This window comes from Cryptomeria japonica, chromosome 5 (genome assembly GCF_030272615.1).
Source record: "Cryptomeria japonica chromosome 5, Sugi_1.0, whole genome shotgun sequence".
Lineage (NCBI taxonomy): Eukaryota > Viridiplantae > Streptophyta > Pinopsida > Cupressales > Cupressaceae > Cryptomeria > Cryptomeria japonica.
In genome coordinates this window covers 159,773,072-159,800,472 of record NC_081409.1, presented here as the reverse complement: position 1 = coordinate 159,800,472, position 27,401 = coordinate 159,773,072, and the positions used below count along the sequence as shown (strand labels likewise).

General features: G+C 41.5%; 1 protein-coding gene across 1 annotated transcript in view; it reads right to left on the bottom strand.

Moving 5' to 3' along the window:
• The window catches only part of LOC131072706 (DNA mismatch repair protein MSH1, mitochondrial), a 307,935-nt gene that overhangs the window by 178,410 nt on the left and 102,124 nt on the right, over positions 1–27,401 (bottom strand). Inside the window, exon 8 of the mRNA XM_058008946.2 lies at positions 6,931–7,016. Within this exon, the coding sequence (XP_057864929.2) occupies positions 6,931–7,016 (86 nt within the window). The remainder of the gene's footprint in view (positions 1–6,930; positions 7,017–27,401) is intronic.

Sequence of the window (27,401 nt, the reverse complement as noted above, 5' to 3'; positions counted from 1 at the left end):
AGCAGCCCGAGATGATATGACACAAGATGAGGTACCTGGCTATAGATGGTGGATGAGCTATGGAGCACAAAATCCTGAACTACAACGCTTTGCCATTCGAATATTGAGTCAGGGAGCCAGTTCATCAGCTTGTGAGAGGAATTGGAGTTTCTTTGACCACATCCATTCCAAAAAGAGGAACAAGTTGCTGTCCGGAAAGTTGGGAGATCTTGTCTACATTCGGAGCAATTTAAAATTGTTCATGAATAGATCAGCAAATGACTCCACATCTTCTTCACAACAACGAATTTCAGAAGGCATGGTAACTGGAGTTGCAGATGCGCTTGAGGATGACTTTGTGGATGATGAATTGGGCAGTGATACTGATGATGATGATGATGCTACATCAACAACTCAGCCATGTGCTCTTGACGACCTGGAGCTTTTTTGAAGCTCTATAGTCTTGAATTTTGATTATACCTTTTTGACTAAAAACATCTTCGCAGCCTTGATGACTTGTAGGCTTGTAGCTTTTTTGAAGTTCTAAAGTCTCGACGTTTGATTGTATCTTTTTGATTAAAAAAACTTGACAATCATGATATCACATGTTTCCCATGGTTTATATTAAGAATGTTGCATCTTTCTATAATGATTTTGAATCTATTCTGCAATCTTAAGTATATTGATAATTTGTTGGATATATTACTAATTTAAAAAAAAAAAAATTATATAAGGCGAATTTGATGCCGAATTTTTTTTCCAAACTTTTTGCCTTTGCCGAACTTCATCCGAACTCCATAGCTGCCGAACTCAAACTCGAACTTGAACCTTGTGACTTAGGTCATAAGTAAGGCCCCTCCCTACATGTGACCATGATATTGGTAGGTGTATAGTATCTAATATATGTCAACCCATCCATGATGATGTTGCACCCATGTGAGATTCATGTGGCCATCATTTCCTCTATCAATGCATTTTTCTTCTTATAGTTCTCATCCAAGATGGTAGTCCTCAATTTTGTATCCCCTTGTCCCACACATGAAGGTCCTTCTCATACAATGTTGGACATGGCCACCTTAAATAAGGAAAGCAAGCAAGATGGCTAGGAATGCCATTTATACGAAATAATTTTGCCAACAACATAATTTGCCTCATCTCTAGCATGTACATTGAACATATCTACCACTAAGTTTAGAGTTGAGCTTGTGGCCTTGCATTTCAACCTCAAGTACGTCAAGCACCAATAGTTCTAGAAGAAAGTGTTAATGATAAGGTAGCAGAAGGAGTGGAGATGTCACCTCTATACAATCTATCTCACGCCTTTGTTCAAGTGAGGACTCACCACATACCACAACCCTTTTAACAAAGATATGTATGCGTGCATTCAATATAGTAAATCTTTCGTAGTATTGAAGGGGAAAAAATGGTATTTCCATAAGAAGCTCTCCTCTCAACTAACTAGTTTGTTTACAAATATTCTTGTTACAAATTGTCATAAAGAGGTCCTCTTGGTGAATGGGCCCTTGCCATACTTTTCCAATACCTACAAGGACCTTCGTTATCTTCTTACTTCAAGTTTCACAAGGCACAAACGCAGAGGATACATAGAAATTGCAATTCCTCTTCAACTTATCTAAGACTCCTAAGACATTATTTGATTATCTCATTGCAGCTAAAAATAAAAAACATTCACTAATTGCTAAAAATACAAGGATTCTTAATATAAGTTGTACAAGGCACAAAAGCAAAGGATACATAGAAGTTGCAATCCTTATTTAAATTATGTATGACTTGTAAGACTCCTAAAAGACGTTATTTGATTAGCCCAATGCAACTAAAAGACAAATATAATCACTAGTCACTACAAATACATAGATTTTACTCCCATTTTTTCTATTTCAAGTTGCATGAAGTGCAAAAGAAAGGAGTTCATAAAAGCTACAAAACATTCTTTGAGTTATCTAAAACTCCGAAGACATTATTTCATTAGCCCTTAGGAATTCCACTACACTCTTGTGCCTTATCTTTTCTTTGAATTTGGGATAAATTGTTAAATATGAAAGATCCCCACTCTAATTTGACCCAAAATTTTCAGATTTGATTGCTTGACATTTTGTCAAACATTTGGCATGAAGATTGTTTCAGTTCTGATTTCTGAGTGTATAAATATTTTCTGATGTTTGTTTGAAAGTTCCTCAATGCCAATATGTAAACTAATGCAAAAAATGATAAACAAGTGACTGTATAAGCACATATCAAGTATACCACACCCAGATTTGCCTTTGATATAAATCAGGTCTGATAAAAACTTAAAACAGATCTGATATGAAAGTTTCAGACTCTTACAGCAGTTACAAACTTAATCCAAATTAAATATTTGGGTTCACAGACCATGCACACATACCTGGAATGATTCCTCTTCATTGTAGATGATGTTGAGCCTTATTTGGAGATGGTATGAGCTTCCAGACTGAGGTAGACAGGTCTGATATCAGTCTCATATGAATTTCCAGGTCTGATCTGAGTTCTGGGTCAGCATCAAATGACTGTAATAGGTCTGATCCGCAATTTCCAGCCACCTGGGTAAATTCCACTAACAAGTAAGAGCTCTCCATGGGTCTGAATTGAGATATCAGACTTAATTTCTCTGATCTAAGGTCTGATTTGGCTCCAAACCCTAGCGCCTGATTGTAGGTTTCCTGCTATAGGCTGTACAGCTGAAGTTGGAAGTTCGAATTGAGTGTTATCTGCTGCCCAATGTCTGGATTTGTAATCTGCACAATGAATATACTCCTTTCCAAACTGAAACTAGTCAATGTACACAAAATTCAACACTCTTTTGAAATGATTTTCTGAATTGTGAATTGTAATTGTACCCTGGTAAGCTGGGTTTTCGTCCAGCTACCTAATCTGCCAAGACTTTTCGTTCTTGGAACCCAATCTGTTGTAGAATACTCCTTTCCAGAGCTCCCACCTGTTGCTGATGTCAAAAATAAACCTGAATATGTCTCAAATGGCTACCTTTTCCTTCTTTTATTCACTTTTTTTCCCAACCGTAACCCTAATTTTGAATTAGGATTCTCATTTCATGTATTAACAATGTTTTATTTCATATTATAATGCCTTCTCTTGGTTCCAATTAAGCCAGGGGTCTATTTTATCATAATATAAAATGGCCCCATTTAAGTTATAACTTGGTAAGTTATAGCTTCTAGGTAAATGTGCCCCAATAGGTACTTTATTATACTTTATTGTAATATAAAGTGATTATAATAATTAACTTTATAATTATTTATTTAACCCAACTTAGGAGCTATTTAAATATTTCCCAATTTATTCATAAAATGCTCAAATGAGCTCAAAACTGAAAACTGCTTGTAGCCACTTGACTGTGAAGCATGCCTGAACCTCATAGGCCAACTGGTAGTTCTCCCCTAAAATCTAGGGATGCTCCTAAAAAGTAGGAGACTGACCTTGTCAACCTGAAATTGAACCCCAATGGTCCTCCTCTGTTGTGTGTACCTCTGGAAGGTTTGTCAATGAATTGGGAGTTCCTACTAAAAAATAGGAGATGCACTCAAAGTCTCCAAAACGTTCCCGGAGGTCTCCGGATGCCCCCAAACCACTCTCAGTCAATCACTAAAAAATAAGGATCCCTCCTAAATTTTAGGAAACTGTTGTCAACTGCTCCAAACTGCCTGAAAGGCTTATGCATGACTCTCTAAGCCCTTGAGTTGGTTCCCTCCACGCTCTGTTGGCCTACAGAAACCAGATAATAGACCAACCCTGCTAGAAATGTTGTCACTAAGGAAGGGCAAAAATTGGGGACATGATAGTCCTCCCTTCCCAAAGATTGCTTGTCCTCAAGCAACCTGTACCTGCATACTGCAAATCAATTATCAAATCATTTAAGCACTACACAGCTCAAAGCCTGGATTTTTAATATTTTAGTTACAACTATGTGATATTTTGTACTTTCTTCAAAAATTGAAATGTATTAAATATCTCCATTCATGTATATGCACATTTGTACTATCTTACTTCAAAAAAATCACCTCCTGTTAACTTCTTTATCTATAGGTTCTATTAGTAAAATCAATACGCATGCTTGTGCCTTGCATGTTAAAAAATCATACACTTTTTCAAGTTCCATTCTTATTTAGTCCACATTAATACCTCTTCCACCTATCCCCTTCCTCTTTAGAGACAATATCCTTCTCTTTGAATCTTATGATAACTTCTTGATAATTTGGCCTCCTCATCCTCTCTACATCTTCCTCTTCTGCATTACAATTTTTGGGTCATCTTTTCCTCTACACTTGAAGCCACCTTATATGCTTCTTCCTTGTAATGCATCTTAAAAAAAAAAATCATCTTGACAAGGAGAGTTTAAGGCCATTTACATACTCAGCAATTTCCCCCCTGTCTTCTTCTATATGACCAGAATTGATGATCAGCTTGTAGAATTCATAAGCATAATTCTTTACACTTGACATTTTTTTCTTCAAGTTATGTAATTCCTCAACTAAATTCAACCAATAATAAGAAGGCAAAGAAGCTTTGAATTCTAAACCTTCATATTCCAAGTTATCTTTTCACTTCCCCAATTTTTCTTTCAAACTGTACATCTTTACATCAAAGAGAAGGTAAAATTTTTAACTCGATACATAAAAATTTAAATATTTGCTATCCTCTATTTTTTCATACTCAAACTAAAGCTCCACGTCTGTTATCCAATCTATCGACTCCCCAAGATTTAAACTTCAAGAAGAAGAGAAAGTATCAATCTTTAGCTGACCACCCATTCTGGAAACAGGTTTGATAGGCATTTCCTCAAATTTAAGCTCTTCTTCAAATAGATAAACTTTATGTTGCTCCCTCATTCTCACTTTCTTCACTTATTTCTGCATAACCTCTTTTTTGCCAATTTGCTTCGATTGCATCCAATTCGTCTTGATTGAATCTAATTATCTCAGCAAGATCAACAACTTTCAGTGCAAGATCAACAACTTTCAGTGCAAGGCCTTCGCTTCCTCTACAAGAGGTGCTCCATTGTGATTGATTCTTCACACTTTTACACACAAATACAAATTTTAATGCTTTGTGTAATACCCCCTGCTGATTTGAACCTTGGCTTGTAGAAATTGACGTCAAGGAATATTGTCTAACACTTTGTATGCAAACTAATAACGCTGATTTCATCAATAAACTGATTTCCAATGAAATAGACTTGCGAACAGCTATGTAATAACATTCAACTTGCTTAATAGTCAACATGGAATTTTGTCGACCACTTGGCAAACATACTACAATATATGGAAAATCTGAAACTCCTTATTTGCTGATAACGGACTGATTTTGCAATGCAAATGTGCACATACAATTGCCTTATAGGCTGCGACAAATATTCAGACTTGTATTCAACAACTACAATGCATAGATATGAAAATATGATGGAAGAAACCTGGAATTGGGTGTTGTGGTGATCTGCAGATGAAATGGCAGCCTCCCAAACTTCTAACCAGCAAGATGAATACCCAAGCAACAATACATCACCTGTTGCTAAACCTCAGAAGTATGCAATAATAAATCAGCTATTGCATATGTGCAATAATACATCAACTACTGCACAACCAAACCCTTACAATGAACAAACTAAATTTCCTGCAAACATTGTTCATGCAGTGTAGCAGCACTGTTCACGGCATTGTAGCAATTTCACTATTCACTACACTGTAGCGAAATCACAAATCTGCCCTTCTCTATTATAAAATCCAATAAGCTCAATGTGTTTCCTGAGATGAAAACACCATTAATCCTCCTAACTATGTCTTCCAACAGTGAAGAGAATGCGAGCAAAGAGAGATTTCGTCCTCCAAGCCCGATAATCAGATTTCCAAGAAATCCAGCAGCGTAACATTAATCTCCATCCAAGCATGCATAACCAGCTCTCACAAGCCCTATTTATTCTTTTCTCCAAGAGGTCTATTCATCTCACAAGAAATGTGGGATATTAGAAAACACCTTTTATTTTAATATTATATTCCCCACATTAAGTTGCTCGTGTACTTTTAACAAAAGGGAACATTTAATATTTAAACACTTAGCTTTAGAGTCCCACTTTATAACAATAAAGTTAAATATTTAATTTTACTTTATAATTTAAACTTTATCGTTAAATAAGTAATAACTCAGGATTGAATTGAAATCTTTAGCTGGCTTTTGACAATTACCACCGACACTGATGTTATCCAAAAATGCACCGAATGCTAAGTCTCCGCTCATGCCGGTTGACTTACTAAAAATAGTAAGTTTTCAAAACCATATCAAATAAACTTGGATTGGCCTAAAACTGGAAATGCCTAGGCCAAATATCCCCCGGATCCCTTCTGTGTCCTGGTTAGCCTACGGGACCCTGAGAAATAGGCTAATGACAAATCATAAATTATCCTACTAGAAAGGGGACATTACACTTTGATCTTCAATGCTACTAGAACAAACATGTGCCAAAACAGAAACTTAAACTAAATCTCCAATGAAAACGGAAAAAGGTAATAAATGAACTAAGATAAAACTTACAGGCCAATGAAGTATGCCAAAACAACATAATTAGCATGTGAGAATCATACTTCACCTATACGAAAACAAATACAAGCATATAAAGAGATATGAAAGAAGAATCAACCACCATAAGTCAGATTGACCGTGTAACAGATGCAAACCTCAGCTGTTATTATGAATGAAAACTCGTTGGACAGAAACCAACATAATATCACCATCCATGCAAATTGCACTCCAACTTAAAAACATAATAACCCTTTAAACAACAACAACAAAAAGAAATTTCAAATTCCCACTTCCATCCGAACAACTGGGATTAACAAATCCTTAGATCAAAGAATTATAATGGAGAGAAGCCTTAATTAAAATGACTTGGTAGCAGCACCATACCAACTACAGGCACTGGCTCAGGAAACTCCACATCAATATCAGCTCCTGCAAGTCCATATACATATGGGCTACCTGGACGCGAATGTCTGTCACAGCAGAAAAAACAACAATATTTATAAAGAATTCTTAAACGTCAGGAACGATATTCTAAAGTTAAGATGACTACTTTTGAAAATAAAACTTCCTAAAGATCGCATACTGTTTCAAAATGGATAAATAACAAATTTATTTAAATAACAGTATCTTAAATATTTTGCATGAGTTCAATGCTTTAACAATAGGCAATATGGAAATTAAATGCAAAATTAAATAAATCAAAAAGAAAACAGATTAGCTAAAGTAAAGATGCTACATAAGCAACCAAAAGATAATGGAGAAAGAAACATTTATGCCATCCCTTTCTCCCCCTTCAATTTAGTAAACAAACATCTGTGATCTATCATGTTTTGACTCTCTTCACCCTGATAATGGATCCAAAACATTCATGTGAAAGTTCTCACACAAGTGCATCCAGAAGCGTTTCTTTTTGTTTTGTATGATACAGCTTATGAATTGAATTGAAGTCGTGTGCTGTGTTAATTAATCTTTTCAGTTTTGATGAATGAAAATTTGGACAAAAGACCAGACAAGTGCTTGATATACCAAGAATGGTTTATTTTTAATAAAACCTGAGAAACCTGCTCTATCCTGGAAAGATTTCCTCCACTTGTAAATGAGACACCTAATCTATATTAGAAAGATTTCCTCCACTTGAAACACCAGAATCATGATGGCCCTTTAAATTTCCCTATCTTCAATGAAACCTGAGAAACCTGCTCTATCCTGGAAAGATTTCCTCCACTTGTAAACGAGACACCTAATCTATATTGGAAAGATTTCCTCCACTTGAAACACCAGAATCATGATGGCCCTTTAAATTTCCCTATCTTCAATGAATTCCAATTTAGTTTCACATTCTCCTTATTGTGAAACTTAGAAAGACTTGGGCCAGTTTTTGGCATACACTTACCTGACCCTCACTTCTTGTGTCTATTTGCTTTATTTCAAATACTGATTCATGTTCCTTGTAACAGGCTCCTTCACTGAATCCCTGTTACTTAGCTATTCAGACACTAGGATCAATAAAGTCTCTAATCATATTTCATAATTCAAATAGATCCCAATGAATTCTGATGATTGATATATAAGGATTGGAATTGGAAGTTACTATTTTAAGCATCACTTCTTCAGTTTCAAGAGTCACCAATAAAGTTGACTTCAGAATCACCTAATCAAGTAAGGATATTTTTAAAAAGTCAATATCAGAACGTAGTTTTGGGGAAGGCTACTAATGGTGAAGGATATGAGTAGCTACAGCTTGGACAGAGACCTTGACAAAAAAAACGAGGAAGTGATAGAGAAACATTGTTCAGTCCGACAGTTATTTACATTGCAATAATAATCTGTGAAAAAAAAAAGAATAAATGAAAGCGATGGCGTGTTGGCACTGTCAGTAATTAAATTCAGTTTGGATAGCCATTTTATTCTAACTCGGCAGTATTGTTTTTGAGACAGATTAAAATAACAGTTTCCTAGAAAATTGCAAATGAATAAGTGGGCTTCATTTATGCTATGAAACAGTCATTTTTTCAGTCTGTCCCTCCTTTTTAGCATGCAGATTTGGAGTTCCATGAAGTAGCATTGCTCGAGAACATGATAGACTAGCATTGGATAGATGAAGGCACACTCATTCTTCAAAGGCTCAATGAATATACTTTTCATAGAGTCATGTTTATTCAAGTAAAGACCCTAAGGCTATGTCACCGTGCTCTGTAGTAACCCTGGTTGAACCCATCCCAGTTCAGATCAGATTCCGAACATGGTTTGGGTACACCATAGGATTGCCCAAGCTCATATCAGGGGGCATATCCTACAAGAATCCAAATGCCCAAGGCAAGACCCTAGCCAAAACCAAGGTAATCCGAAGGAAAATCTGCCTGGGACCTTGTTAGCCGCATTATTGTATACGGGCCGCATTATTGTATACGGGAATACAAATAGTTAATTAAGTCGTAATTGGGTTTGTTTGTTAGTTGGCACCCGAGGGGTGGCAGTTGCGATGTGGCGGTTGGCGCTCGCACCCCCTCGGTATCTTTATATACTCCTCATTGTAACTTGTAAACGACCCGAATTATGAATGGAATAACATATCTGATACTTGTCTCATATCTATGGCGTTATTCTGCATTATGTACTTCATGCTTTAAGAATTCACCCGAGAGGGCAAACATTTGGCGCCGTTGCCTAGACGTACTCGGGAACACAAGACACGGATGGCGCGCAGACACAATGGGCCTACCAGTTGGTGAAATAAACCCAGAGGCGGACGAAGCGCAAACGGAACTTTACACAGGCGAAGACACGGCAACGAGAGAATTTTCAATCCTACTCCAGGTAGCCATCCAGACCTACGTCCGATGAGAGGCGGCGGAGGCGGAAATCCCACCAAGTGCCGTGTGGACAGCTCTGGAGGTTAGCCCAACGGTGAACCGGTTGATGAACCACCTCCCCCGGTTGCTTGCACAAGCATCACTAGCACAACAGGCGCACCTGGAGGAGATTGCCCAAGAAGAGCAACGCCAACAAATCCTTCGCAACTACGAAGAAAACAGCCGACGGGAAACGGAACGAGATGGCGCCAGGCCAGGAGGGAATTGAACGTTGAACTTTTTATTTTCAAATAAAAGTGTCATTGACACGAGTTGTACTTGAGCAGATGAATTAATAAAGACATGTTTTGATTTATGAATTGAGAGTTATGGAAATGTGCGACAATTAATGCCAAACCTATTGAATAAAGATAGAAATAAAAAACCAGAAACGAACGAGTGGGAGGCCGCGCAGAGGGCTTTGATTCTGGAGCAGCAAGTAGAACGTAGACGGAGGCTAAGGCAACTTGCCGAAGGACGACCTGCCGAAGGACGACCTGCCGAAGGGGGGCCCGAGGGGAACCAAGGAGGTGTCACGGAGGGTGCAGAGGCAGACAGAAATTTCTACGCGTCGCCAGATCATCGTAGGACGCGAAGCCACGAAGAGTTTCTGGAAGAAACAAGGTTACGGCGAAATCTAATCGAGGAGACTCGAGATCAGTTTAGAAACTTATCCCTTAGGCCACGGAGTAAAGACCACCAACGGGAAGCGAGAGTGGGCGCGTGTGAGAGCAAAGGGGAGGGCAACCATACGAGTGTAGGTGCCACATAGGACAGGCAAAACACCGTACCTCCAGTCGTACACGCAGGACACACCACCAACGCCATCGGAGGAAGCAGCGCAGGGCCACAGACACAGGCACAACCGCCCCCAGGAAGATGACTCGGGATGGCGAGTAAACAAAAATTACCAAAGTTCATAGGGGACAGCAAGGAAGACCCCCTACGGCACTGCCGTACGTGTGAAACCATTTGATCTGCCAACGGAGTGACAGACCAAAATGACTGGGTGCAACAGTTCCCAGCCACGTTACGTGGAGTCGCCATAGATTGGTACTCCAATGTAGATAAGCAAAAAGTGGCCACGTGGGCCAACTTACAGAAGGAATTCACAGAGGACTTTCAATTGCTCCGTGATAACAACGAAATTGTAACAGAGATATACAGTACCAAGCAAGGTACTAAGGAGACAGTATGGGCATACAGCAGGAGACTAAAGGAATTGTTGGGTAAAATGGAGAGCCAACCGGCTGAGGGCTTGAAAAAATGATGGTTTGTGGAAGGATTGAAATCCTCCCTATGGAAAAAAATGAAAATTGTACCCCATACATCATATGACGACGCCTATAATAGGGCGATGGACCTAGAGAGCGAATACAAAACATCAAGGAAGAAGAAAAGTAATAAATACTCATCTGACGATGATGAAGATTCTGACGGGGAAAGCAGTAGCGGTGGCGAATCGAGTAAAAAGGTACACGCGCTCCAAAAGGACATGGAACAAATGCTGAAAGAATTCAAAGCCATGAAAGGGAGTACAAGTAAGATGGAAGAAAATGAAGTGTGGTGTACCGACTGTAGGAGTGACGGACACACCAAGGGGTCCTGTCCCAAGAAGGATTTCTGCGACATTTGCCAAATTGCGGAACATTTGACAAAGGAATGTCCCTACAATATGAAAACCAGGAACCAGCAAGTTCTCTTCACGCAAGAGCAGCCGGCCGCCGGAACTTCACAAACCGCCAACAATAATGCATCATCTAGCGGATACCGGAACAACCGATGAGGGGGGAGGACCAATAATAATAATAGGAGCCGAATCCAATATGATGCAAAGGGACGGCCAATGATCCAGTGCCGAGCCTGCAATCAATTGGGCCACTTTGCTAGAGAATGCACCTCAGAAGAAACTCCACAAAAATTATGCAAATGGTGTGGGCCTGGAGACCACGATGATGGAACATGCCCAAAGTCTTGAGTAAACTTGCTCAACATCGACAGGACGGAGGAACGGGTATTGGCAATCACACGGTTGCAGGGAAAGAAGGCCACATACCCGGACCCTCGCACGGAGAAGCAACGGGTGCAGGAGGCCAAGGCGAAAGTGGCAAAGGAAATGTTGGCACAAAGGAGCACCCATGAAGCGGTAAGTACCTCCTGATCTGAGGCGGAGGAGAATATCCTAAAGCAAATGCTGCAGATTGAAGTGCCGGTAAAAATGAAGGACCTCCTGGAAACAATGCCGCAATTACGTACGGCACTCCTATGTACGGTCCAAGTAACCCAGCACAGTCAAGCGAACCGGAATACGGATGGTACCGGCAGAACACCTACGGACCCATTGGTCCTGACACTATACAGTGGCCGACACCCAGCGGTGGTAGAAATGGGAATACTGGGAACCATTCTAACTGACACTATCGTCGACGGCGGGTCCGGAGTGAATGTGCTTCTGGAAGAAACCTGGAAGCAGCTTGGCAAACCAACACTATGGCCGTCAACCTTTAACTTACTCGGGGCGGATCAACATGGTATCAAACCCCTTGGAACGCTCATGGCACGACAAGTGACCATCGGGACACAACCATTTGTCCTCGACTTCGTGGTGATTCCGCTAGCCAAGAAAGGATACGACGCCATTCTGGGCAGAGGGTGGTTGGTGGCAGCTAGAGTGAATCACAACTGGAAGCGTAACACGTTGTCAATGGAAAAAGCCGGGAGGAAATTTATTATCGACCTGAAGACACAACTTGTGAGTAAAGAACTCGCGTCAAAGTCGAAATCAGACGAAGAAGGCGGAGTTGACGGAGGAAAGTACGGAAGGGAACCGAACGAGGAAGGCGTCCTCGGAATCCAAGGATGTTCTGAGGACGAGACCGATTCCCTTAATGGGCTCTTTCACTGGCATATGGAGGACTACGAGTTGTTGTATGGGTGTAACATGTTACAGGTAGACGAGAATCGGGACGAGAACGAATTTCCGCCAGCGTACGGGGAATACACCGAAGGGGATGCCCCAGTCAACGAAGTACCAGCACACAGTTTCGACATGACAAAACCAATCCGGTACGAAGAATCGGTAAAACCTACAAACCTCGGCACGAAAGCAGAGCCAAGAAACATCCTGGTTGGCGACGATTGGAACCCAGTCCTGAAAGCCGCGGCGTTTAAAATATTCATGGAATACAAGGATGTATTCGCTTGGACGTATAAGGACCTCAAAGGGGTACCGCCAGAACTGTGCGTACACAAAATTGCACTCGTACCTCGGGCCGTACCTGTACAAAAGAGGCCATACAGAATGAATAAAAACTATGTGGCAAGAGTAAATGATGAAATTGAACGTATGCTCGAAGCCGGGATTATTTTTAAAGTGCAGACCAGCGAGTGTGTATCGCCCATAGTGATATCCCTTAAAAAAGAGGCAAACCAGATACGAATCTGCGTGGATTTCAGATGCCTTAACGCGGTCACCATAAAAGACCCGTTTCCAATACCATTCACGGATAGCATCTTGGAAGAAGTGGCCAATCATGAAATTTATTCATTCATGGATGGATTTTTTGGGTATAACCAGATATCCATTGCGGAAGAAGACAAATTAAAAACCACCTTCATAGTGGAGGATGGCGTGTACGCGTATAATCGAATGCCGTTCGGATTATGCAATGCACCAGCGACCTTTCAACGGATAATCCTTCACATATTTGAAAAGATGTCAGTAGGGAACTTCAGGGCGTTCCTGGACGACTGGTCCATCTAAAGCAACCAAGATACACATTTGGCCGCACTGGGCGAATGCATGGAGAGATGCAGGCGAGCTCGCCTAGCACTCAACCCCAAAAAATGCAGATTCATGGTGCCTCAAAGGAAGTTGTTAGGACACATAGTGTGTAAGGCTGGACTCAAGACTGACCCAGACAAGATTCGGGTGATAGTGGAAATGGAGGCACCCACAGATGTCACGGGAGTCAAGTCCTTCCTAAGACACATAGGGTATTACAGGCGATTTATCAAAAATTTTGCTCGAATATCCTGCCCTTTGGACAAGCTGACAAGAAAAGGTGAACGATATATATGAGGAATGGCTCAGGAGGAGGCCTTCCAAGAACTGAAGTCACGGTTGGTGGGTGCGCCAATCCTAGCCTATCCTGACTAGGACAAAGAGTTCCACGTACACGTTGACGCATCCAACTTTGCCATAGGGGCCACACTGGCGCAAGTTGGCGACCACGGGCTAGATCACCCGGTCTACTTTGCAAGCAGACTCCTGTCGAGGGCAGAGAAAAATTATAGCACCACAGAAAGGGAAGCCCTCGAGATGGTGTACTCCGTCCAGAAATTTCGACATTACTTGCTCGCCACCCCGTTCACATTTTACGTAGACCACCAAGCTTTAATGTATCTGGTAAACAAGCCAATTATCCAAGGACGAATCAGCCGATGGCTGCTATTACTACAGGAATTTACATTCAACATTATAGTAAGACCTGGGAAGAGCCATGTGATAGCCGACCAGCTATCGAGAATCCAATTAGGAGAACCAACCGAAGGAGTGAACGAAGATTTTCCAGACGCTCACTTATTTCGCATCGCGGTTCTCCCCGCCTGGTACACAAGCGTGGGGGAATATTTGTCGACATCACAGTTTCCGAGGGAGATGCCACCAGGAGAAAGAAGGAAACTGGTACTAAGGAGCAGGACATTCCAACTCATTAATGGCTTATTGTATAAAATGGGGCCCGATCAGATCCTACGGCGATACGTCCTAAAAGAGGAAATCCCAGGCGTCTTAAAGGAAGCACATGAAGGCCCCGCAGGTGGACACATGGGGCCCGACACCACGGCGAGGAAAGTTCTGTTGGCAGGACTATGGTGGCCGACACTACATAATGACGCCAGGGAGTGGGTAACAAGCTGTGATACATGCCAACGGGCCGAACAACCATTAAAAAGAGATTTTATGCCCCTCAACCCGTCGAATGCCCAGGAACTGTTTGAGAAATGGGGATTGGATTTCGTCGGACCATTAAAACCAAGTAGAGCTCGACGATGCAGATACATTGTAGTGTCAACAGAATACTTGACCAAGTGGGTGGAGGCACGAGCCTTACCCGACAATTCGGCGGTCAACACAGCAAAATTCATCTATGAACACATCATTACGTGGTATGGGATTCCAATCCAACTGACGAGTGACGGAGGAGGCCATTTTGTGAATCACATAATCCGACTGTTAACAACGGAGTTTAAAATCTTCCACTCCATATCAAGCCCCTACTATCCACGGGCGAACAAACAGGCCGAGGCGACCAATAAAATAATAATGTCGGTGATATATAAGTCTTGCGGAGTGGATAAGGATGACTGGGAGGAGCACCTACCGTCAGTACTTTGGGCATACAGAACAACTTACAAGGTAACTACTGGACAAACTCCCTTCCAGCTAATGTATGGACAAGAAGTTGTGGTGCCAGTTGAATTCATGGTGCCGAGTCTTCGAATCGCCATCGATAATCGACTTGGCGACATGGAAAGCCTGAGGGAGAGACTGTACGCTTTGAACAAATTGGACGAACAAAGGATGATGGCTCAATGGGCGACAGAGACGGCCCAGCAAAGACGGAAGGTTTGGCACGACAAGCATCTTTGGCGAATGAAGTTTACTCCTGGGCAGTTGGTATTGAAATTCAACGGAAGGAACGAAATTAAACCTAGGAAATTCAAAGTGCGTTGGCTAGGACCATTCAAGGTACGCGAGGTCAATACCAACGGGGCAATTAAGTTGTGGACGCTGGACGGGGAAGAGATACTAGATGTCGTCAACGGGTCAAAATTAAAAATCTACCACGAACGGAGGGAGCCCGAACCATGACAAATGTCTGAAAGAAAAAATTAAAAAAAAAATTTAAAAAGAAATATTAAAAAATAAAAATAAAAAAAAAGTGGGCCCACCGTGCGGTGGTGCAGTGGGGCCACCGGCGGTGGGGCCATCGGCGGTGGGTGCCACCGGCGATGGATGCCACCGTGCGGTGGTCACCGCACACGCCAACCACACCCCGCCAACCGCACACACCCCGTCATCCGCACATGCCGCCAACTACACACCACCACCGCCAATAAAACCCCGCCCGCACCGAACACTTCCACAGCCGCACAACACCAAAGCCGCACACTCCCGCAGCCTCCACGCGCAGCCGCAGAGCCTCCACCCGCAGCCGCACAGTGCGCAACCGGCAGCCGCACAACGCGCAACCCGCAGCCGCACAGTGCCAGCCGTGAAGCCATAGCGCGCAACCGCATAGAGACGCACAACCGCGCAGCCGCACCAAGCCCGCACGCACCAAGCCGCACGAGTCTATGCCGATTACGAGCAGATGGTTTTTTTATTTTGAAAAAAAAAAAATCAAAGGGGGTTATAAAAACAGAATTGGAGAAGTAATCTGAACTAATGGACACAAACAGGAACAAGGCAGATTGGCGGAAGCGGTTGCAGCCGTTAGAAGACAAGTTGCAGGGAGGGCAAAAAGGAACAAGTACAGACACAGGCAAATGGATTCTACCATCTGGGGTGCGCATTGCAGGTAGTCTCGGTATGAGCACCAGTCAAAAAAGCAAGAAGCATCGTCCCAAACCCTTGGCGACAAAGGACAGAGATGAAATAACGGCAGATAATATTATGTTCGAGGGTTTGAATGGAATCGACTGTCAGAACTGGTGGGCAAAGACACCTCCGGATGATTTAATAAAGAAGAGCCTTCGCAAGGCACAAGTACACTGGGCGGTCTAGATGCCAGTTTTTTCGATAAAAGACTTTGAGGTGGTTTTGCGTGCCATGATTGGCAGCTATGACAAACATCGCCACCAGTCAGTATTTGATTATCAACATCAGCGGATAACAGTATCATTCACGGCAGGCAAGTTCACTAGGGTATTTGGCATACCAGGGATAAAAGGAAAGAAGATAGACACCTCCCAGAAAATATCCCCTGAGAATCATGCTACACTGCTCCAACTGATGTTGCACAATAACCTTACCCAAGCCGAAAAAGATAGCCTCAAGAGTGCAGGCAAGAGTCGGGGAGTGAAGAAACAATTTTTCGCCAAGGGAGTATGGCGATGCCTGTTGTCCGTGGTGAAGAGTTGCCTCACAGGTGCCACCCGCGCGTCGGACATAGCCATTGCACAGATAGTGCTGATGAACGGGCTGCACAATGGAGTGGTATACGATTGGGCGTCACTATTGGCGGATAGGATGGACGAGTTCATGATGCTGCAATACAAGAAATTCTACATGCTGCATCACACCATTGGATTATTCCTGGACGCAGTCCACACACAGATCACCCCGAGCTCACAACCATTGGAGCCACAGGGCCATGTTGCACCAGACCAGCCGCCCATATTCTACTGGTCACACTTAGACGTCTTGGCACATGGCACGAAGGCACGTTTGGGCACAAAACGGAAGAAGGCCGCCATGTCCGATACGGAGTCCGACACAGAAGAGTCTGAGGCTGAGGATGCAGACAGTGGCAGGGAGGAATCCGCAGACACCTCCCAGGTAAGCGGAGGGAGTTTCCGACTGACAGGGAGAAGGGGCGACCAATTGCCTGAAGAAGGGGTAGTGGAGTCTGCAGGTACAGTAGGGTCTACTGTAGCATCGGAGGTGCAGGTCCACTTTACACCAGCCCGCTTACCAGGGACTTGTCAGTTGGCGGTGCCGCAGTCCTTCGGGACAGTGAGTGTAGTTACCACGGTACCAATTCCTAGTTTCGAGCAGCCTCGGGCGATGATAGCCATGACACCACCACGGGTGGAGACCTTGGCGAGTGCAGAGGCTTCCATGGTGCACGAGGTGTCGGATGTGGCAGGACAGAATGTGCCAGGGTTACCCGAATATATGCAGGAGGCAATGACGACAGCAAGCACTCTTCATGATGACCTCACTAGCTGGTTGAGCCGTTACCAGATGGCACCCATGGCACCAGGAGAGGCCACTCTATCCCCAGGGCGGACCGCATATTCCTTAGATGTCATTGATCTCGAGGAAGGGAGTTCCCCGAGCAATAGGGCGGTTCAGAGGGTTGCTTCACCCCCGACGATGGTAGTAACCAGTCCGTACAGAGCAGAGGAAGTGCCAGTGGGAAGTTAGCAGGGTACAGAGTTGGAGCAGTTTATTACCGAGATGACTTTGAGAGCACAGCGACTTGTGTCATCTGCCACACTCCAGGCTGATGCGACCATGGTTGAGCGGATGGAAGGGTTGTTGACCTTTGCCCACACGGGATGCCAAGCTGAGTTTGAGAGGTGTTTTGAGCATGTCGGGTGGCCGGACACGGAGAGCCTAGCGATGTTGGAGGCTTGGCACCTCACTGAGGGGGTTGGCGAGACTCGGATGCAGTCATTGGTGAGAGAGGTAGAGCAGGCTTTCCAGGAAGGTTATCTGGAGCTTCGGAGGTCACAACAGATGGCAACTACAGTTGAGGCTTTGAGGGTGGCAGCAGTCACAGCTCGGGAGGAGCTGGCTACCAAGTTCCACGAGCTCGAGGCTACCATGGCACGGAACCAGGCCACGGTGGACATCTTAGTAGCAGAGAAGTCTGCCTTGGAGGAGGAGAGGGCCTCGAGGGAGCTGTTGGAGACCCGGTTGGTCAGTGCCCTGGAAAATATGGACAAGAAGGATAAGGAGGTGCTCGAGGCAGCCTACATGGTAAAGACTGCTATGGAGCGGCAAATGGTCACGGAACGGGATCTCAAGAGGAGGACGAAGCAGGTGTATGAGCTCCATGGGCGCTTGGCGTCCACTGCTACACCACCACCGACGCCTTCTGCACTTCCTTAGTTTTTTTCTTCTTCTTCTGGATTTTGCGAGCTCCATGTATTCTCCATTTTGTTGTAAGTTGCCTGGAGACGACTTTTCTTTTTGGGGGGGATGATGTTAGCCGTGTTATTGTATACGGGCCACATTATTGTATACGAGAATACGAATAGTTAATTAAGTCGTAATTGGGTTTGTTTGTTAGTTGGCACCCGAGGGGTGGCAATTGCGATGCGGCGGTGGGTGCTCGCACCCCCTCGGTATCTTTATATACTCCTCATTGTAACTTGTAAAGGACACGAATTATGAATGGAATAACATATCTGATACTTGTCTGATATCTATGGCGTTATTCTGCATTACGTACTTCATGCTTTAAGTATTCACCCGAGAGGGCAAACAGACCTGTTGTGCGAATCGCACACCCATCCCCGTCTTGGACACGGACCCCCCGGTTTTGTGCCTTTCTGTCTTTGTGGAAGAGGAAGGGGATATGAAGGATCAAGTTGGTGAGTGATGGAGTCTGGAATGTTGTCTTAATCTTCAAATGCCCTAAAATTTGGCTAAGTCTGGAATTTCCTGATCCTGAATTTGGCTAAGTCTGGAATTTCCTGATCCTGAATTTGGCTAAGTCTGGAATTTCCTGATCCTAAAATTTGGCTAAGTTTGGAATTTCCTGATCCTGAAATTTGACTAACTCTGAAAAACTGAAGAAACCTCCAAAAACTAGTATTTGCAATATAACTCCTGGAGGTCTGAAACCACTCTCAAACATCCTGAAAGTATATATGGAATATAACTTAAAGTATAAGAAAGGATTTCCATTCTTATACTTAAATGTTATATTCCATATGCTCAATTTCGGACCCACAAGCCAAAGGTTGAAAAAGTGAAAACTTGCCAAGAAGCCCTTTAGGTCCGAAATTTACCTTAAGTTGCCAAAAGACCCTCAAGGTCCGAAAAACACTTTAAATGTCCATTTTCGGACCCTGGGACGAAAGGTTTAAAAAAAACGCAATTTTGCAAAATATGTTACAAGGTCCGAAAACCACTTAAGCATCCTCATTTTCGGACCCTGCGAGGTAAATAGAAAGCGCATCGAGTTTAAAAAAACGCGTTTGAGATCTGAAATTCGCCAAAAGCGCTTCAAGCCCCGAAAATCACTTAAACGCCCAATTTCAGACCTTGGGGCTGAAATTTAAAGATTTGGAAAAGTCGCGAAAAAGCGCTAAGGGTCCGAAATTCGTAGAATTTGCAAGAAAGGGTAAAGGGTCTGAAATTTTTTTTGCAAAAGTGTTAGATGGTCCGAAAACGCCTTAGTGAACAAGACGTTAAAACCTCCGAATTTGCAAAACCTCCAAAAATCCGAACTTCACTTCAAAAATTCGCAAAAAACGTCCAAATGGTCCGAAGTATTCTTAAATTCGCAAAAGTGTTTCAAGGTCTGAAATTTCGGATAGAAGGTTAAAATCACGAAAACCCAGAAATTTGTAAAAACGCCTTCAAACCTTCGAATTTTCAAAAACGACTTCAAACCTCTGAATTTTCAAAAACACCTTCAAACCTTCGAAATTTGTAAAAACGTCTTGAAACTCCGAATTTGCAAAAGTGTTTAATGATCCGAAAATTACCCTTCAGCTAGAACAAAACCCCAAGCGCTCCGAAATTCACCATGAGGTTAAAAATCGCGAAGTTCCAAACATGCCCAGTGGTCCGAAGTTTGTTATAAATTTGCCAAAACGCGTTTAGCTCCGAAAATACTCCTAGGTTGCCAAAAAACGCTTGAAAGGTCCGAAATTCTTAGAGTTTGCAAAGAGGGGCAAAGGGTCCGAAGTTTTAAAGTTGCAAAACATCCCCAAGGTCGCGAGTTGGAAGATAGACGTAGAATTTGCAAAACTCCCCAAGGTCCGAAAATTGGATAAAGTCTCCAAAATTCGCCATAAACATCAAAAATTGTAACGCGGAGAAGCAATATAGGGAATTCGAAGTTGATAAACCCTTCCCAAGCTCTGAAAACCAGAAAAGGCAGGAGTGTTATGATTTTAAAATTTGCAGAAGTTCTTCAAACCTCCAGAATCGTGCTATAAGAAACCATTCAAATGCCATAAGAAGTTTTCAAAACAACATAAACCCATTCAAAACGCCCAAGACTCCAAAGGTAAAATCACGCAGAAGTAAATCGCCCAAACACCATCAAGACCAAGGATCATATTTCACATTCGAAGAGAAAGGAGAAGCATTTTCTAGATACATCTCACAAAGAGCTTCTCAAACCTGACGTCGTAGTTAAATTTAATATTTGTTAAATTAATTTAATGAGGTAAAATTGATCGTTCGAAGGTCGCACGACGTCATTAAAGAACCAGGAGAAGGCCTCAGACGCAAATCAAGGAAGGATCACAATCCAAAGCTAGGCGCCGAAAACTGGAAAAAGAAAAGATGCAGGAGCGCGAGAGCAACCAAGCATTGGGAACCGTGCCGCTGAACAAAGATGAAGTCCACCAGCGAAATTGAAGGCAAAAAGCAAAAGAACACTCAGTTTATGCATTATCAAGAAATTGCACAGCTGGATTTAATTCAAGGAATTCAATTCCTAAAAAGCTGAAATTGCTTTATTGTAAACTGCCTATGGATCCCGTGCAAGATATTTTTGTGGATAACTATTCCCAACCACCAAGAAGATTGGATAGACCTGAATTAAAGCCAAATAGTGGCAAGTAGTTGAGATAGTTGTTGGTTGGATAACTAAGAATTAATTGGGCATGGGTTAAAGCTGTCAACTTCTGGAAGGCAAATCAGGACCCTTGGATGCAGTCCATCCTGGCCTCTGATTCAAAATTGTAATATCTATAAAAGGCAGAGGCCTTTCTTTTGTAAAGGGTTAGATGGTTAGATAGTTAGATTTTAGAGTTAGAATAGGTTAGATCTTAGCAATAGCATAGAGATGCTGCAAAAATTGTTGTAATAAGCAGATGAGATCAATATATAAACATTGATTTGGTGTTTATTGTCTTGTTTGCATGGTTTCTTTCAATATTTTAGATAGATCTTTTTGTTTTGGGTGTGCAGGTATTTGATAGATTCGGGCTCATACCACTAAGGATATACTGATTGTGTATCCTTTTGTGTGGTTAACCTCAGCCTTTAATTGTGCTTAGTTCAATTGCAGGTGTCCGTCTGAGCTGTGCCAGAATTGGGTGCTTAGCCGTGCGTCTCCAGTCTGAAAATCTTCCAAGTCCCTTTGAAGATTGCACCGTTCCTGCAAGGTTGTGAGCCATTCTGGCCAAGCAAGAATTGGTTATGTTGAATCCGTCTACCCATGTACCCGTGTTGTTAGTTTTAGATCTCCTAACCCTTTCCTTTTGCTCTTTATAGCGTAATTCGAGAATCACAGCAGACTAGCTTGTTGCAAATCGTAAGTCCCCTTGTGTTTCCAGCAAAAACACATCAAGCCACTGAGAGATCCCGCAGTCAAGACCTGACAAAAGAAACCTTGAGGTGGTCTCCTTTGATCAAACTTAGAAAACAGCATTAGAGACTTCCTTATCTCAAGAGAGGATAGGATAATCAGTTCGCTATTCTATTCTGCGTTGGCCGTATGGAGTTTCCAGCAATGCGATTTCATCCACGTCAACAGGACCCAAAAAAATAATGTAGAAAGGCAAGAAAAACCCTTACCCTAACTAACAACTTTACTTAGTCTAAATTGAGGATGTGAAGCATAAATCCTTGATCTAAGTCAAGGATTATGAACATGAGTCCTTAGTCTAAATCAAGAATCAGGAGCATTAGGCTACTACACAAAGTCAATTACATGTTGCAGCTAGTGGGAGTGGCACCAGCTGTTTGTCCTTCCAATGAACCAGCTAATGACATTGATGTTCTCAATGGAGATTGATATGATGATTTCTGTTAATCTCATGTGTAAATCATATATGCACAAAGATAAACAACTCTGATTCACCTTTAATGTTAAAACTAGGTTGCTGGTTCGGGTTCCGGTTCGAAGAACCCGGTACGCCGATATGCCAAAATTTTGAAAAGGGGTTTGGGTTCGTTTGGGTTCGTTAGTACAAAAACATGTAAACTTTATATATATATTTTGATATTTGTGAAGCCTATAAGCATGAATTAAAATATGCATGTCACATAGCATCATATAAACAACAAAACAAACATAAACTTGTAATCATAGCATCATGATCATACCATAATTGATAAAAGCATCATATACATCAAGTTTAATATCAAAATGACAAAATATTCAAGTATCATTGTTTCAACTTTCAACAATATAAACTTAAAGTTTAATCATCAAATGGATCATCTAATTCATCCTCCTCCTCCTCCTCCTCCTCCTCCTCCTCCTCATTGACATTGACATTACATGAGCCAATCCCACTTGCACTTGCACTATAAGTTGGCTCAATTTTCGAGTCATCAAGTGTCAATGCAAGAAGCTGAGAAGCAGGGGCATCCAAATCAGTATGCTCTGGCTCTATATCCCACATCTTTGTTTCCCCTTGTGTGTAGTCATGTTGTTTGTGTGAAAGAAGACGTAGGTTGGAATGCACATATACTAAATTCTCCACTCTTTTTGATAGCAGCCTATTACGCTTTACTGAGTGGATGAAAGAGTATGTGCTCCAATTTCTTTCTGAAGCAGATGAACTAGCAACCTATGAAGACAAAGTAAACAATTAAAGTTATACATTAATAAAAATAAAATTACTAGCAACCTATGAAGACAAAGTAAACTATAAATAAACTAAAACTTGTAAATTTAAAATTTTAATTAATTAAACTTACTTGTGATAAAAGTTTTATAGCGAGGGGTTGTAAGTGTTGGAAGCATGTGCCATGGAAGTACCACCAGCTATGAGCATCTTTCTTGGATCTATGACGAAGTGCATCAACACTTAGACCATTCCCATTTGCGAATTCTATGAACTCATTTGTAACAACATCTCGCAAATCATCATCAGGATATAGTCTAAGAAATGCTGCCTTGTACCCATCAGATACTTCTAGATCTCTCCATGGTGGAATCCTTCTTGGTTTATCAAGAAACTGATTGCTATAGTACTTAGGTGTCAAGGCATAGGCAAGAAGGTGCAAAGGACTGGTCATCTTATTCCACCTCTCTACAATAATTACTTCTAGTTCTTTGAAGAATTTCTCTTGAGGATCATTCTCTTTTTCATTTATAGTGACCTTTATTTTTTCAAGCATTGAATCAATGCCATCATAAATCTCACCTATGCAAGGCCTATCCATGTCTATATAGCGAATCATGCTCATGATGGGCTCAGTGATACTTAGGAGATATGTAACAAGATCCCACCATTTCTCATTCAATATTCTATCCCTAATTTTTTCTGCCCTCTAAGTGCTACTTTGCTTCCATACAGTCCAATTGGTGCTGATCACCATATTGCAGAGTGCCACTCTAACTTTCACAAGTTGTCTTAATACGATTGTGTTTGATGCAAAACGGGTCTCAGCAACCTATAACACAAATTAATGCCAAATGATTAAAAAATAAAGCCAAACTTTGAAGAAGAATACACAATATAGCTTACACAATGATATTATTAACATTGAAAATTCAAAAAAATCAAAAAATGTAAAAATTAAATTACTATTCACTTACCTTCAATAGCTCCAAATTCGAATAGGTTCTAAAAATCCCTTGAGACATGTGGTGGTTTGTGATGAACATCTGGATGTCCTCAGCCTCTGCATACACATCTCTGATCCATTTTATTTTTTGCCCAATCCTTTGCAGCATAAGATTGAGTGAATGTACCGCACAAGGTGTCCAAAAGATGTGATCATAGCGTTGCTCAACCAACAAACCAGCAGCTCTACAATTTTTTGCATTGTCCGTTATGACTTGGACAACATTGCGGGGTCCCACAGACTCAATGGCAGAGATGAGAATTTCTGCAAAAAATTGGCCATCTTTTATTTGGCCCTCACAATCCACAGCTCTCAAAAACATTGCCCCTTTAGGGGACACCGCTATGACATCGATCAAGGGACGATTTTTAGCATCTTTCCACCCATCTGAAACAATTGTTACACCTGTCTCAACCGATGAATCCCTTATGGGTTTCAATGCATCTTCAACCCTCTTCACCTCTTTCTCCAATAATGTTCCACGTACCTTCTCATAACCGAGGCCCTTATACCCTCTTGGTGCCTCATTAACACTTTTTATCATTTGCTTCCAATATGGGGAGCAAACAACATTGAATGACAACCCATTTGCATAAATGCACCTTACTATATCTTGATCAGCATTGTCTCTACTCTCATTTTGGAATGCGGTTTCTAAAGGCCCCTTTGTTCTTTTACGTGTCAAGGGTGGTTCACTTTGAGGTTCATTTGTGGCAAAAAAGGGGTGGTCTTCTACTACAATACTGGGATTAGAAGGGCCTTGCATTCCCTTTGTTTTCTTTGATGCGGTTTGGTTCAATCTACGGGCTTCCCTCTCTTCTGCCGCCTCATCCTCCCTAATATATTTCATCACTGTCTCATCTGGTATAGGTTTACCATTTTTTCCAGGGCATTTTTTGATGCCTCTTCCTTTTATTCCACACAAATGGCCGACCACCCGATAATATGAACTATTACGTTCAATATCACATCCATGGCATTTCCAACGGAATCCCCCACCTCCTGGAAGTTGTTTTATAATGTCCACATATTTCCATAAGGGAGAATTTGGATCATTTCTTTGTTTTGCAATTATTTGTTCATTGCCAATGGAGGAAGATGTAGATGCCATTCTAGTTCCTATGGCAAGAAATAAAATAAACATATTCAAAAACAAAAACTAAATAATGAAAAAAAATTCAAGTTTCATGTTTGACAATTTGTGAAACAAAAATAGTTGGAAACAAATGTTTAAAACCTACCTTGTGCAGCCAATGGAAGCTTGAAAATGTATGGAAATGATGCTGCAACACTTGTTGAAGCTTCTAAAATCAGTCTTCAACTCCTCCTCTTTGATCTTGGAAGCCAAATTTTGTTCAACCTTTCTTCAACCTGCTCTCATAAAAATTTTGTTTGCAACACAAATGAGGTGAAATGAGTCAATAAAATGTTTTATAAGTGTTTTTTAGGTTATAATTTTCACTTTTTACAAGGCGGAATTGAAAAAAAAAAAAAAATTGCTTTGTTTTTTGACTTTATGGGCCGCCCAACCGCCCGGGTTCGACTGGGTTCGACCAGGGTCGAACCCACCCTTGGTTTTTCGAACCCTGGTCGAACCGGACCCGTACCACGGACCCGGTCGAACCCAGACCCGTACCAGGGCGTCCCAAGGGCGAACCCGGTAACCTAGTGTTAAAACAATGTAAAATGTCCAAACAAATCCTTACCCTACCTAACAACTTTCCTTAGTCTCAGTTGAAATGAGGAGCATTAGAGTGCTACAAAGAGTCATTTGCATGCTGCAGCTAGTGGGAGTGGCATGGACACCATTTGTCCTTCCAATGAATCAGCCAATGACATTGATGCTGTAGACAGAGACTGATATGATGATTCTATTAATGTTAAATGTGCAGATGCACAAATTTAAATAATTTTGATTTACATTTAGTGTGTGTGTTTTACAATTGAACCTAGCAGTACCAAACCCAACAAGAAAAACTCAATTAATCGCCAAACCCAAACCTTGAACCAGCAACATACCCAAAGAGCCTTTTTTCCTTATATCTGATTTTTTAATTTATTTTACTCTCTTATGGTGAAATTTTTAAATGTTAAATCATAAAGCCTAACCATCAAAGTAGTTCACATTAAACCCCTACCATGAGGGTGTTGGAAATGTTGTCATTTGTCATGTCCCCTCTTTAGTATGACATGACACTTTACGTGGATTTGCCTATTCCAGACTCTCGTAGGCAGATGGTTGTGGTGAGAGAGTCATTTTGGCGTTTATTTGGTGAATGGATGGCTCATTATGCTCTTGGAGACATTATATTTTATTATTTGGGGCCAAGATGTTATATTTTTAAATTGAGGTGCACTTTTTATTTTATGAAGTAACTTTTTATCTAAAAAGTGCAATGAGGCTTCTAGAAGATTCTATTATGGATACTTCTAGAAAGTCATGGATACTTCTAGAAAGACTAAGAGGCTTCTAGAAGATTCTATTATGGATACTTCTAGAAAGTTATGGATACTTCTAGAAAGACTAAGAGGCTTCTAGAAGATTCTATTATGTGTATAAATAGACCCCATGGGTCTCTCATTTGGCATCCAAGTTTATTTTTTCTCTAGTGCATCTACTTGAGCGTTTGTGGAGCTTGAAGGTCTACAAGTATTCAGCTGAATCATTGGGAACGATACCTCCCAAGTGATTGCATAACTGAGGGGGTGAAAGATCCTCTGAAGGGTTGCTCTTCGGAATTGGTACTCAGCCAATTCAGGTGTGCTTAATTGGAATACTATCTTGTCAGGGTTCGATTTAGAGATCAGTTGCAAACTTACATCTTTGTTCATGTATCAATGAATGTCATTGTCTATCATTAGAAAGTCTGAAATAGTGATCAGAAATTAATTGCAACAGTTGTATACTTCAAACTCCCATATTTCTGAAGCATGTATGACATCTATTTGACATAATGTCAATTCTAGAATTGATGAAAAATTGAGTTGTTCCCTTGGTAGTTAAATTGATATATGTTTCCTATATACTTTGCAAATCAGTAAAGTGCTTAGTTGTAGATTGTATGTAACTTGTTGGACAATATTCCTTGAATCAAAATCATCAATTCTTCCATACATAAGCAAGGGATACTACATCATTGATGTCAACAATATATAGACAATTGGAAGCTGTCATTTATGTCAAAGATTAGTCTTCACACACAGATTAGTCTTCAACAGTTTTGTATTGAATTTGACAGAGTTTCAGCAACAATTCATAGTGTTCTCGTTGTGTGTTCAAAATGATTTGCCCCTTCTTTTCTGCGTTTTTTCTTTGAATGATAATACAACTTTGGTATAATAGCCAGGGAAGATTAGGGCTAAGTCAAACAAGCACCTATCCTTGGTTTCTTTTGAAAACTTCGACCCTTCCTGACTTCATAATGTGAATAGGAGAGAGTTTTCAGTGTTACTTACAGGAATAGCAAGGAAATAGACTTAATATTGGCACCTACTTTGTA